Source organism: Mastomys coucha, unplaced genomic scaffold (genome assembly GCF_008632895.1).
Source record: "Mastomys coucha isolate ucsf_1 unplaced genomic scaffold, UCSF_Mcou_1 pScaffold18, whole genome shotgun sequence".
Lineage (NCBI taxonomy): Eukaryota > Metazoa > Chordata > Mammalia > Rodentia > Muridae > Mastomys > Mastomys coucha.
The window spans coordinates 85,176,255-85,189,837 of NW_022196900.1; the positions used below are offsets into that span (position 1 = coordinate 85,176,255).

General features: G+C 50.2%; 1 protein-coding gene across 1 annotated transcript in view; it reads right to left on the reverse strand.

Moving 5' to 3' along the window:
* Nucleotides 1–5,896: 5,896 nt before the first annotated feature.
* Znf362 (zinc finger protein 362) overlaps nucleotides 5,897–13,583 on the reverse strand; it is a 33,723-nt gene continuing 26,036 nt past the window's right edge. Inside the window, exons 7-9 of the mRNA XM_031378739.1 lie at nucleotides 10,082–10,160; nucleotides 9,818–9,976; nucleotides 5,897–7,442 (exon numbers count right to left, since the gene is read on the reverse strand). Coding sequence (XP_031234599.1) covers nucleotides 7,326–7,442; nucleotides 9,818–9,976; nucleotides 10,082–10,160 — 355 coding nt within the window. The 3' untranslated portion in view covers nucleotides 5,897–7,325. The remainder of the gene's footprint in view (nucleotides 7,443–9,817; nucleotides 9,977–10,081; nucleotides 10,161–13,583) is intronic.

The window sequence follows — 13,583 nt, forward strand, 5'->3', positions numbered from 1 at the left end:
CAGAGAGTTGGTGGGATCATTTTGAATACTTCCTGCAACAGAGCTTTGACTGTCCCGTGGAACTCTCAAGGTGTCTACGGGCTGTGCAAGACAAGCGGGGCTGGCATGGAGGTAGTCCAATACCTGCCAACATGGAGTGAAGTTGGCTGTGCTTATTTACAGAACCGTGAGCACCAGGGGGAATGTTAACCGTAGGGGTCTGAAGAACTTATCATTAACACATGTAATAATTGTAAGAGATTTTTGAGATTGCTTAACACCACCCAGGGCCCCAGGAAGGGATGAGACCCTTCCCCCAGCCCCTTTCATCTCCAACCTTACTGAGTGCTTCTTTTGACATGAGATATCTATATATCTATATCTATATAGATATACATAGATATAGATATTGATATATTGATTTTTCAAGACAGGGTTTTTTTTGTTATAGCCCTGCCTGTCCTGGAACTCACTCTGTAGACCAAGCTGGCCTTGAACTCAGAAATCTGCCTGCCTCTGCCTCCCAAGTGCTGGGATTAAAAGTGTGCGCCACCACTGCCTGGCAGAATATTTTCTTCTATTGAGTGAATAATAAAAAAAAGAAAGAAAGGAAAAGAAGGAATGAGAGAGGAGGAAGAGGAAGAAGAGGAGGTGTGGCTGAGTTTCCTCATCCATGTCTTCAGCACCCTTCTCCTTCTGTTAGAAAGACATGGACATGGGTTGCTGGGGATAGCTCAGGACATGGGTTGCTGGGGATAGCTTAGTCGAATAAGCGTCTGTGTCTTAGTCAGGGTTTGACTGCTGTGAACGGATGCCATGACCAAGGCAACTCTTCTACCAGACAACATTTAGTTGGGGCTGGCTTACAAGGTTCAGAGGTTCAGAGGTTCATGGTGGGAAGCGTGGCTGTGTCCAGGCAGGCATGGTGTTGGAGGAGCTGGGAGTTCCACATCTTGTTCCAAAGCAAATAGGAAAAGATGGGCTCACAGGCAGCTGGGAGGAAGGTCTCCAAGCCCCACACCCATAGTGACACACCTACTCCAACAAGGACACGCTCCCTAATAATATTACTCCCTGTGGGCCAAGCACTCAAACACGGGAATCTATGGGGCCAAACCTATTCAAACAGCTACATTCTGCTATGCAAGCACGGATGCCTGAATTCAGATCTTAGGGTCCATGTGAAAGCAGGCACACCGGCACACACTTGTAATGGGGAGGCAGAGACAGAATGCTTCTGCTTGGATTAGTGAGCTTCAGGGTTCGTGAGGGATCTGGTCTCAAAGACTGAGATGGAGAACAACAGAGGATCATGCCTGACAACGATCTCTGGTCTCTTCATGCACACACACGCATGTACACATGCATATGCACATGCACACACACATACCACACACTTGAAAGGCATGTATGTTACAGACTGGGCTGCTTGCCCCAACTTCTGACTTTGTAGTTTAGCCTCCATTGCTTTCAAGTAGAGAGGTCACTCTAGCTATTTGTCTGGCCAAACCCTGATGGTGTTTTACAACCTGATACTGTTTATGAACAAGTTCTGGCATTGGCTCCAGTATTGCTTCTTGTATCGAGCAAACTGTCCTTTTTGCTTCCCAGTGTCTTCTACCTGCACCATATGAACAAAAGCCAAACCTGCTGGGCAGTGGTGGTGCACACCTTTAATCCTAGCTCTTGGGAGCAGAGGCAGGTGGATTTCTGAGTTTGAGGCCAGCCTGGTCTACAGAGTGAGTTCCAGGACAGCCAGAGCTACACAGAGAAACCCTGTCTGGAAAAACAAAAACAAACAAACAAACAAAAGCTAAACCCTTTGACTCTAAAAGGGGCTGGATGGGTCAACTGTGCTTAAAGGCAGGTGGGTGCTGGCTATGAGCCAGCTTGGTCCTTCCTTATGTGGGACAATACTTGTCCTCTCCACCAAATCCTACCACATTCACAGGTTCTAACATGCTCTGACCTGCTGGGGAGCTGACTCTGAGTCAGGAATAATCTTATTGTGAACCTTCCTCTCTATGAAGTGTGTGTGCGCGTGTGTTGTAACACGTTCCTTATCTGTGCTGGATCTTAGTGTATTCCTAGGAAATGTGGGAAGCCAGAAGTCCTCTTTGCCTCGAGGGAGGGATGCCATGATGTTGCAGAAACCATCTTGTTTTCTCTCCCCCTCTCTGCTTGTCCCCATTGCAAGCAAGGTCATAGAGAGAGACGGGTTCTCCTGAGGACAGAGGATCCCAGATTTATAGAGGGGTAAGGGGAATGAGCAAGATTTTCTAAGAGCCAGACTCTAAGGTAGATGCCCTGAGGACTGGGGGAGAATGCAGGAAAGGGCAGGGTGGAATAAGATGGTACCTCCTTGGGAACAGTTAGTTCCCTGCCCCTCTTAGAAGCACATACTTGGCAGCCAAACAGGAAGGAAGAAAAACCCCACCTCTACAGAGATTTCCATGATGGCCACCTCTGTCCTGGATCCACAGGACTTGCCCATATACTCCCAGCAGAGGGGATAAAAATCAGAATCTTGTTCACTGCTTGTCAGCATTACAGCCAAAGTCTAGATGTGACGAGGTACCCCACTCAGCTGTGCCAGTACAGGCACTACCCAGAAACTCCTGACAGACAGCTCCAGCTGTCTGTGGACCGGGGGTGGGGGCGGGGTGATGAGGCTACACGCCCAGAACATGCTCAAATGTTTCACACCTGCGGACTGACTCCACCTTAAATCCACCCTACTAAATGGTTGCTATTATTGAACCCATTTAACAAAAGGTGCAATCAGGCATTGAGAGGCTAAATAAGTGACTCATTGTCCCACCACTCGCAGCTTGCATTCTTGAATGCCAAGGACAAACAGGAAATGAAATATGACCTGGCCGGAGACTTGGAGACATTGGGTCTCTGGAACTGACGTGACCACCGTTCTCAGTCTCCTCTGGCCATTTCTACATACTCTGCCTCCTTTGTCTTCTGCTTGAGTCTGGCTGAACACAACCATGCCAGCACTTGGTCTCAAGGGTCTCCCGGTTCATCTCCTACCTACCATCTCCTAACTAACTTGGAGTAGAGCAGCACACTGGAGAGGCGCTGTCATACAATGACTTGCTGGTAAATACTTAGCAACTGGCTCTTCAGGAAAACAGGAGATGGCTGTGTTGGCCAAGCGTTTCCTGCGCAAGCCTGAGGATCCAAAGGCTGAGTGTGATGGCTTGCTGTAATTTTACAGTTAAGGAGGCAAAGACAGACAGATTCTTATGCTCTTGGCCAGCCAGCCCGTTCAGTAAGCCTTGGCAAAGTGAGATAGCCTAAGACTAAGAAAGTGCACAGAGCCAGGTGGCCGTGGCGCGCGCCTTTAATCCCAGCACTCGGGAGGTAGAGGCAGACGGATTTCTGAGTTCGAGGCCAGCCTGGTCTACAGAGTGAGTTCCAGGCAGCCAGGGTTACACAGAGAAACCCTGTCTTGAAAAACAAAACAAAGAAACAAAAAAACAACAAAAAAAGAAAGTGCACAGAGCCTGAAGAATGTCACTCAAGGTAAACCTCCGGCCTCCACGCTCGTGGACACACACACACACACATCATGGTTAATTACAAGCCACCAACACTCCTGAATGTGTAGTTGGGGGGGGGCACTATCCACCACCTGTTCTAATGAGTCAGGGGAGCCATTGCCCCTCTGGCTGCCTCTGTGTGGGGACTTACTGGATTGGGTGGTCATCTCTGGCCAATCAGCTGTGAACAGTGTTGGTAATGTGACAGATACAGCTGCCAGAGTCCAACTCTTTCTGGCATGGCAGAACAGAGGTCAACCTTAGAGAAAGACCAGAGGTCTGTGAGGTTACCAGAACATAGTGGCTCTATGCTAGTCCATTCTCAGTTCAAGGGTTGAACATGGTTATCATATCAGCATGAAGCGCACCCCCTAAGGGCTTAGTCCTCAAGGGTGGAGGACTAAGACAACTTCAAGAGTTGTCTTGAAGGCTGTGATACAATCAATGGATTTACCCATTCAGGAATTTGTAATATAATGGCATTTGGGGACATAGAGCCTGGCTAGTGGAAGCAGGTCACCAACCCAACCACATCTTTGAAGGGCACAGTGCCTCTCCCATCTTTCTCTGTCTCTCTCATTCTGAGGTGAGCAACTGTACTCAACCATTACCTTCCACAAGGGTGTTCTGCCTCCCATAGTCCCAGCAGCAATGGAGCCAGCCAACTAGGGGCTGTACCACCAGCAGAAGCCATTGGCCCAAAGCCCATCTTGCCTCCTATTAGCCATCTGGTATTTGTCACAGGATGAAAAGTCTGTAACATGAAAAATGTATACCAAGGAGGCTGGAGAGATGGCTCAGTAGTTAAGAGCACTGACTGCTCTTCTGAAGGTCCTGAGTTCAAATTCCAGCAACCACATGGTGGCTCACAATCATTCATAATGAGATCTGACACCCTCTTCTGGGGTGTCTGAAGACAGCTACAGTGTACTTACATATAATAAATAAATAAATCTTGGAGCTGGAGTGAGCAGGGCCGGAGAGAGAAGAAAAAAGTGACTGAGGACAGCTACAGTGTACTTACATATAATAAATAAATAAATCTTTAAAAAAAGAAAAGAAAAGAAAAATTTATACCAGAGGACTAGGTCACTGTGACTATCTGTCACAGGCCTTTGGGACTGGTTTGTGGGAAGGTTTTGGAAAAGTCCTGACCAAGCCTAGAATGCTGTAGGCAGAGCTCTTGGGAAAGTCTGCTGGGAGCTTGGAAGGCCAGAGTGTGGACAGGACTGTGTGTGCTCTCTGGGTTTCAGGAGGGAATGGGCACGCTGCCGTGAGAAACTGAAGCGCCCTTATGTTACAGTCAGGCAGAGAATTCATCCATTCTCCCCTGCATCCACATCCTTCAACATTGATGTTGGCCCTATACAGGCCCAGAAACAACAGAAGGCATATCTCGTCCCCGTTCATTCCTCTGTCTCTCTGTATCCTGGCTGCCACAGAGGTGAGCATCCCCCACTACACACCCCTCTCCCCTCCATGTTCAAGCTTCAGGCTTAAACTGATGGCCAAGAGCCACTGGACTGAAACCAGAAGCCAGAAGCAATTGGTCCCCCTGTGGACTGCCCCACTCCATCCTGGGTATGTGTCACAGTGACAGATGGTCTAACACATGTTCTGGTTCCTTCCTGAGGAGATGTACTTCAGAGACGAGCTCTGTGATGACCAGGAGCCGAGACACTAGGATACCTCCATCGGGCCAACCTGGATCAACTCAGTGGCAATAATTCTTAGTTTCCTGCTTCACCTCCTATACATCAGCACACTAACTCCACCATGGAGGAAAGTCTATGTGAATGTAACTTCACGAGCCCATTCCTAACCCAACACTAGAACAGCTTCTACAAACCAGACCCTTAGGGTGGACAATCAGAAGGTAGGGAAACAGGGGCCAGAATACACATCTCAAAACGAGAGAAACTGGCTATGTGCAACATCCCTGCCACTCACCTGGGCAAAATGCTTCTCCTGGGTTGCAGTCCCTTTTAGGGGCATTCCGTAGCATTCCAGCACAAAGCATGGAAGCCCACAGTAAGAGGCCATCACTTTTCTTTCCAAGCCTGGAGCAGAGTAGTGCCAAGATGGTACTGCCCACTCTCCCACACAATGCCCCGCACAGCACCAGGCACTCTGTACACTGCTACCATCCACCCGGTGTATGCACAGTTTATTCTTCACATCAGAGAAATACAAAGAGCAAAGGGACTGCATCCCTTTGTCTCTCGGCCCCTTAAGTCTTCTCCCACTATGACTTGTTTGGCTTCATTCCCTTCTTTGAATAGAATAGAAACTTCTCTCCCCAGGCTCTGAGGGCCACGTGCCCTCACCTCCCTGCCACCAAGATGCAGACTGAAAAGCCAACAGACTGTTTTCTCTTTTTTAATAAGGTAACTATTTCTAAATATGGTGGCCTGGAGGTCCCATAGAAAAAAAGCAAAGGATGTTAACAGTATTGGAACAGCATATTTACAGGGTAGTAACATGCGGACGAAAGCTACAATACTGAGTATCAGACGACGCAAGTCAAACAAAGGGGTTGGGAAGGGGTGGGCCTGAGACCCCTCCCAGTGGAAAAGAAACCCCAGGAAACGTTAAACTGGTAAATCAATGGCGAGTTAAGGCTTAAAAAGTGTATAAAAATAACACAGTTAATATTCAAACGGACTCCAGATACAGAATATATAGATGAGTTTTGTCTAGTTTTCTTCTCTGGGGATGATGTGGAAGGGGGCTTCTCTGGGTTCTGTACATAGTTCCTATATACACGGACACGCATGGCTTTCGGATTGGGATATGTCTTGGGGGGCTGGGGGCAGGGTCTCTCCTGGGTCCTCCTTTGGAGGCTCCTATCCCTGCCGCAGGGCCTGGGGTCTGGGTTGGGGAGTCCTCATCTGTGGTGAGAAGGACAACCCCTCCCTGGCACTGCACCCTTCTGGGGGAAATTCTGGAAAGGGCACTTAGTCCCAGGCCCCCTCCCTCTCCATCCCCCTGCCCACAGTCTGGAGTGATGGGAGAGGTAGCCGATAGGTTTCCTGGCCAGCACCGAGGTAGACTGGGGTGGTCTTCAGGGCAGCAGGGGAGGGGCCGGGTCTCACCTGGCACGCCCCCAATCCATCCCCTGGGCTTGCCACCCAGCCGTCACTGCACCCTTTGGTCCCGTGGATCTCCGGACCTCTCTCGTTTCCAAGCCCTAAAGCCAGGCAGGCCTGGTAGCTGCTGTGCCCTCTGCTCACAAAGGCTAGGGCAAAGCTCAGGCAGTTTGACTGGGTGACAGCCGAAGGGCTCACTCCAGCTGTCTCCTGTCTCCTCCCACCTGAGGGAGGGTGTCCCCTTTGAAGTCCAGAACCCCAGGCCTCCCCTCAAGACCTGAGGTTGTGGCCAGAGAAGTTCCCACGCTGCCCTCTGGTTCTCTGTATCCATCTGTCCAGTCCTTTTAATTTCTCGTTCTTAGCAGCACCAACATTCTGGCCAATAAATATCCTTTTTGTTATTTCCAAAGCAAACTTAAAAACAAGAAACAGTGAAGCAAGTGAGGGAGGGGGAACAAAAAGAAAACCCAACAGACAGGTTCAAAGTGCTCTGAGATCGTCTTTGGATGCCACCAGAACAGTCCAGAATCTTGCAGTTGGCCTGGCTGCCCAGGAGCCGGCCAGGCAGGGCTTCTGTGGACCAAGCTTTCTGGCAGGTTGGGAAGGTCTTGAGAGAGTTCCTGGAGGCCCCAGCTGGAGTTAGGCTGGATGCTGCCTAGGTCTGTCTGCCAAGTGGGCGGGGCGGGGCGGCGCCGCAGGTGGCTCAGATCAGAGAGATTCGCACCGGGATGCCGGGGGACTCGGTCCTCTGGGGTGAGTGATGGCTCACCAGGTGTTCCACCACTGTATGTTTGGACATGTGCTTCATTAGGTAGGTCTCCTGTGGGCAGAAGAGATATGCAGAAGCCATCACAATAGAGGCTGCAGTTCCCAAAGCAGCCACGAGGGGGCAGCCCACTGCAGCCACAGCCTTGGAGCTCAAGTGGACTTTGGAATGGGCTCTAGGGGTTCTATTGATGTTGGGGTGATTTTTTGCTTTGCTGGCTGGAGGGGTGGGACAAGGCTGACAGACAGCTAGGCTCACCCTCAACAGCTTCTACCCAAGCCTTGCAATCCCCAGCTCTGCCTGCCATTGCCATCCTATAACTGCGTATTCCCTACGGTGTCGAGGCAGGGGCCTGGCAGGACTTGAGTTCTGCCATTTCTTAGCATTAGGGCAAGTCATGTCCCCACCCTGCTCCCAAGCCTCCGTTTCCTCCTCTGTAAGTAGGAGCTGTCCCTAGAGCCCTACGGGGACACTCCTTTCCAGTCTCAACATTTTATTCCAGTTGGAAGCATGAGCCGGGCCTCTGTAAACCCCAAGTGGAGGTCTCTGGAGATAAAGCCACACCTGTCATTCTATTCCCCACTGAATCTGCCCCGGGGCATCATCACTGGATCAGTGAGGTGACCTGGGCTGTCTGCATGTCCACACCCTCCACTGACTCTGGCCAGGAGCAAGGTAACCCTGTCCCTGGCTCAAGATGGTTTCCATTCAAGATGGGTCATCAAGCAGAGACCCTATGAATGTGGCAAGGTGCTTCATAAGCCAGAGGACGCCGTCAGCAACAACCAGGACAGAAACCAGTCCCCAGTGAGTACAAAGTAATGACAGAGGGGTGAGGGAGGCTGTGCCCTAAGAGACACTGACACAGGCTGTGGAGGTTAGACTAGAAATGGCCCTCATAGGCTCATGTGTGTGGATGCTTGGCCCATAGGGAGTGGCTCTATTAGGAGGTGTGGCCTTGTTGGAGGAAGTGTGTCACTGTGGGGGTGGGCTTTGAAGTCTCCTATGCTCAAGCTACACCCAGTGTGGCTCACAGTCTCCTTCTGCTGCCTGTACATGAAGACGTAGAACTGTCAGCTCCTTCTCCAGCACCATGTGCCACCATGACAATAGTGGACTAAATCTCTCAACTGTAAGCTAGCCTCAGTTAAATGTTGCCCTTTATAATTGTCGCTGTGGTCATGGTGTCTCTTCACAGCAATAAAACCCTGACTAAGACACAGGATAATATAGGAATCTTATTTGGATCTTGCTCTTTAAAAAAAAAAAAATCTATAAGTAAAAATACAGCATTTAGGAGACAAATGAATATGTCCATGCTGTCTGGGTATTGGATAACAGGGCCTGTGAATAAGGGATTATAAAGATATCATAGGTATGTTTTTAAAAGGAGCCATGACCCTTAGAGACATAAAGCTTTTACAAACAAACAAAAGAATAGGATGTCTGGATTTTGCTTCAGAGAGCAGGGGCTGAGGACAGTCAGCGACATGCATGATGACCAAACACAAGGACCTGACCATGGACTGAAACCTCCATATCCCGGAGCCAAAACAAACCCTTCATCTTCTAACTCCACTGTCTGAGGTATTTTGTTACCATGACAGAAAGCTATTACGTGTCCCTTCCTTAAAAGACCTTATTTGGACTGTCCCCAACTCTGTCTCCTCAGACTCTTTACTGTCTCTCAACCACAAGAAGGGCCGTCCCTCCAGTGGACAAACACCGTGTCTGGACACATTTCTGGGGATCTCACCTTGGAGAGGAGAGGTGGTTACTGGCACCCAGTGGGTAGATGAAGAAGTTGTTTAACATCTTACCCGACACAAGGAAGTGTCCAGCCCAGAGGATCGTCCTGCTTAGGGTCCCTGGGGCTAGATCTGAGCAGTCAGTTCTGCTTTGAAGCAGTAACCACTGCCTGCCAGTAAAAGCTTACGTGTGATTGTGTATTTAATCCCGGCCTCCATCGGTAGCCCCTAACTTCCCTATCTGATCTGCGTTTCCTGTCTCCTTCGTGTCTGGCTCAGTGGTCAGTGAACAGTGAAGAATGAGTCACTGGCTCGATGATGCTCCTCTGTTAGCCCTGTGAATAACCACTCGATAGCGGGAGGACACGACACTCGTGAACACTCTTGGCTATGGCGGTCTGTTACCAGAACAGTCAAAGGGCTAGAAGCGTGTACATAGCTGAGTTACCTGAGTACCCAAGGCTTTCCTCTGGAGGATTTTCCCACCCAGGAACCATCTCGGGTCCCCTTTCCCTGAAGGATAGGCTCTGGCTATGGTACTGTGCCCTCTGCTGGACTCGGCATGGATTGCAGCTGTCCCAAGTAGGAAGCTTGGGCTAAGACGCTCCTGGGCTAAGAGATACCCAGGCCCACAGCACTGCCTTTAGGCTCCAGAACTTGGTGCCAGGCAGCAGGACTCACCGAGGTGTATGCCCGCCCGCACATGCTGCAGCAGTAGGCCTTGGCGTGCTTGATGGCGTGGGCGGAGAGGTGGATCTGGAGGGAGGCGGAGTCTGAGTAGGCCCGGTAGCAGTTGGGACATTTGTAGGGTTTGTCCTTATTGTGCTGGCGCTGGTGAGACTGTAAAGAGCGTGGCAGGGGGTTGTGAGGCGCTGACTCTACCCCCACATCCCCTCTACTCCCTTCTTGGGCCCCTGGAAGTAAGGGTGGGGGTGGGGCACTCACCTGGAGGTTGGAGAGCTGAGTGAAAGCCTTTTCGCAGCCAGGATGCGGGCACTTGTAGGGTCTGTCGCCTGTGTGGATTCTGCAAGAGCATGCCCAGAGAGGGAGTTACCCCTGCTACACCCCACAGCCGTTTCAGCACCAGAGCCCTTGCCTGGCCACACCTACACCTCTACCACCAAGTACTCACTTTCTCTGGTGGTCAAGAGTGGGCCCCACACAAGAGCTAGGGCCTACAGAGGCCACCAGCATCCTTCTCTGACCTCTGCGGTCTGAATACAGTTTTCCCCTCCCCCAAATCCCTGGGACATCCTACAGTCTCAGTTTTCTTGGCTCCTTCCATGAGAGGGAGACCTCTCTGGGTTTTACCCTCTGTCATTTCCCCAGAGTCTGACATAAGCTCAATAGACAACTGGGGACTACAGACGGAGGAGAAGGCTCCTCATCTCTAAAGTTAGCCACTGACAGCAGAAATAAGATTCATATAAGATTCGCCGGCGGCGGGTGATGCTTGACTGTTGGTTGGCTGATGAACACGTGGGCCTCCAGGGACTTAGGCTCTTCCATAGGGACGCATTAAACCTCTTAACCAGCAAACTACCCGCTCTGGCCTCTGTTCCAACTGTCGTCCAGCTTCCTCCGTGGGTCCTCAGTCTCAGTATCCTCCTGACTTCAGCTATGGTTATCATCCCTGGGGCCTGCCCTTATCGTGTCCTGGCTCAGCAACCCCCACTATGTCCCTGTTTGTCTGGGACAGGGTCCCCAGCCATTACCCTAGCATTCAGGGCCCGTTCACATTCTGCCTTAGTTTCTGAGACCTTCTCTCCGTCCCTGCTTTCTGTATTACACTCCCTTCCCCGGCACACATGTGGCCTGAAGCCTCAGGAGAGCCTTTGCCCTCTGCTGATGACATGGGGCCTTTCAACATTCCCAGTCAGTCCCTCACCATACCTCTTTCATGGGCCTTCCACATACACTGCCTTTTCACAGTGGAATCACAGAACGGATCCTCTTGGGCCAAGGCCTGCCCCCTCCCTCTGACTTGTGCCTGCATGAGGCAGCCAGCTCAGGGCTCCCTCAGAGAGAGATTCAAGGAGGGTAGCCATTGGACAAAGGACTGGACTGCCTGTCTGTTCCCACTACCTACAAAGCTCTCGGTTCCCAGCCCTGAATGTCAGGCCACGCTCATCACCAGGATCCTTTTCCCAGCATCTTCCTGCTAGCAGAGCTTACAGCCTTGGCTCCCCCATCTGTAAGATAGGATGCTCAGTTTGACCTCTGGCAGTCCCTCTTCAAACACAAGAAAAGCCAGCAGAAACAAGTGTGCTGCCTGCTCCCCAATCCCATGATCCCAGCCCCATGTGGGGAATCAAAACCAGACCTGCTCTCTTACCTAATGCTTGCCCCTCCACACAGCCCTTGCAATGTAGACCCAGACACCCCTCCCTTCCTCCTGAAGCCCAGGCCACATGAATCCTACTTCCACTGGCCCTTGTCTCCCTGAGTCCCAAGTCCTCATGTCTGAAATAGGAATAACGATGAAGATCGTGGGCACAAAAGATTCCATCTAAGGCTATTCCAAAACCACTGTGGCAGGGTTAGGGGAGCCGACTCTCCAGGGTTAGGGGAGCCAACTCTCCGGCATGTGAGATGCAGATGTCAAGCCTAGGTCATTGTGCTTGGCAGAAGTGTCTGCACCAGCCTAGCCAGCTCACCAACCTCCTTTTTAACATTTATTTATTTATTCATGTATGTGAGTACCCTGTAACTGTCTTCAGACACACCAGAAGAGGGCATTGGATCCATTACAGATGGTTGTGAGCTATCATGTGGTTGCTGGGAATTGAACTCAAGGCCTCTGGAAGAGCAGTCGGTGCTCTTAACCACTGAGCCATCTCTCCAGCCCTTGTTTTTGTTTTTGTTTTGTTTTGTTTTGTTTTTTGTTTTTGTTTTTGGTGTTTTGTTTGTTTGTTTGTTTGGTTTGGTTTTTTGAGACAGGGTTTCTCTGTAGCCCTGGCTGTCCTGGAACTCACTCTGTAGACCAGGCTGGCCTCGAACTCAGAAATCTGCCTGCCTCTGCTTCCCAAGTTCTGGGATTAAAGGCGGGCGCCACCATGCCCGGTCCTTGTTTTGTTTTTAAGAAGGGTCTCACTCTAGCCCACACTGGCCTGAAATTCAAAGCATTCTCCCTCCTTCAGCCTTCTGCTTGCTGGGATTACAGCAGTGAGCCCCTATACCCTGGCACTTCCCACTACTGGGTGGCTGTAACTATCTTCTGTTTCATAAGTAAAATGAGGGTAGATGTAGTAAAAGTCAATATTCAGGCTTCTCTCTCCTTTCACATTCTCTCCTATGAAGAAATACACTCACCCCACACTAAGACTTCACAGGGGCCTTTCCTTTGCTAAAGAACTATGTGTTGGGGCATACAGGGGCCCTTTTTGTGCTGAATAGCTGTCCTTAATATTGTAATTATTGTCAACAGAAAGCCAAATGACATGGTTCCCAGCTGGAGTTATCAATGTGTGTGTCTGTGTGTGTGTGTGTGTGTGTGTGTGTGTGTGTGTGTGTGTAGGATTAAGGTTAACACACACAGACACACACCACATCACACAGCCAGGGAAAGAAAAGCAAAATCAGCTAGGCAGTGGTGGCGCATGCCTTTAAATCCAGCACTTGGGAGGCAGAGGCAGACAGATTTCTGAGTTTGAGGCCAGCCTGATCGACAGAGTGAGTTCCACGACAGCAGGGCTACACAGAGAAACCCTGTCTCAAAACAACAACAACAACAACAATGAAGGAAAGAAAGAAAGAAAGAAAGAAAGAAAGAAAGAAAGAAAGAAAGAAAGAAAGAAAAAAGGAAGGAAGGAAGGAAGGAAAAGAGAAAAAAAGAAAAAGAAAAGCAAAAGCAACCATGGCTTGCATCCACATATGCAAACAAACAAACACAGGTAGTGTCACCATGTCTGTCAGTAGCCTCCACAGACTCTGAACGCTCTCCGGTCCTTCACTGAGTCCCTCCTGAAGGCGCTTCATCCCTGAGTCTTACACCCCGGTACCTGTAGGCATGTGGGACCTTTCACCTGTGTATCTCTTTGTCAGATTGCTTAAGACACATGCTGTGAGCCTTTCGTGAACAGACCACAGTGGAGAGGGTCCTGCTCCAAGCTGATACTTGCTTGTGGTATGCACTGTTAGGTAAGATGATCTGCCTGAAGTCTGGACTTGCAGTCACAGTTTGGGGATCGCCCACTCCTTACATGTACCTTCCTTTCAAATACAAGTTCTGGGAGCCACTAAATAGGATCACCCCAATGGTCATCTGGGGGATGGCTCCTTCAGCCCCCGGGGCCAGCCTGGCACACCGCCTGCTAATGCTGTATCTTTCTGAGTGCTCAGCACAGCTGTATACCCTTCATGACAGTAACACTGGGAACATGTGTGTGATTTCTCAAAGGCAGGAAGCTAGAACACGGTCTCTGTAGAATGGACCATGTGGATTCCT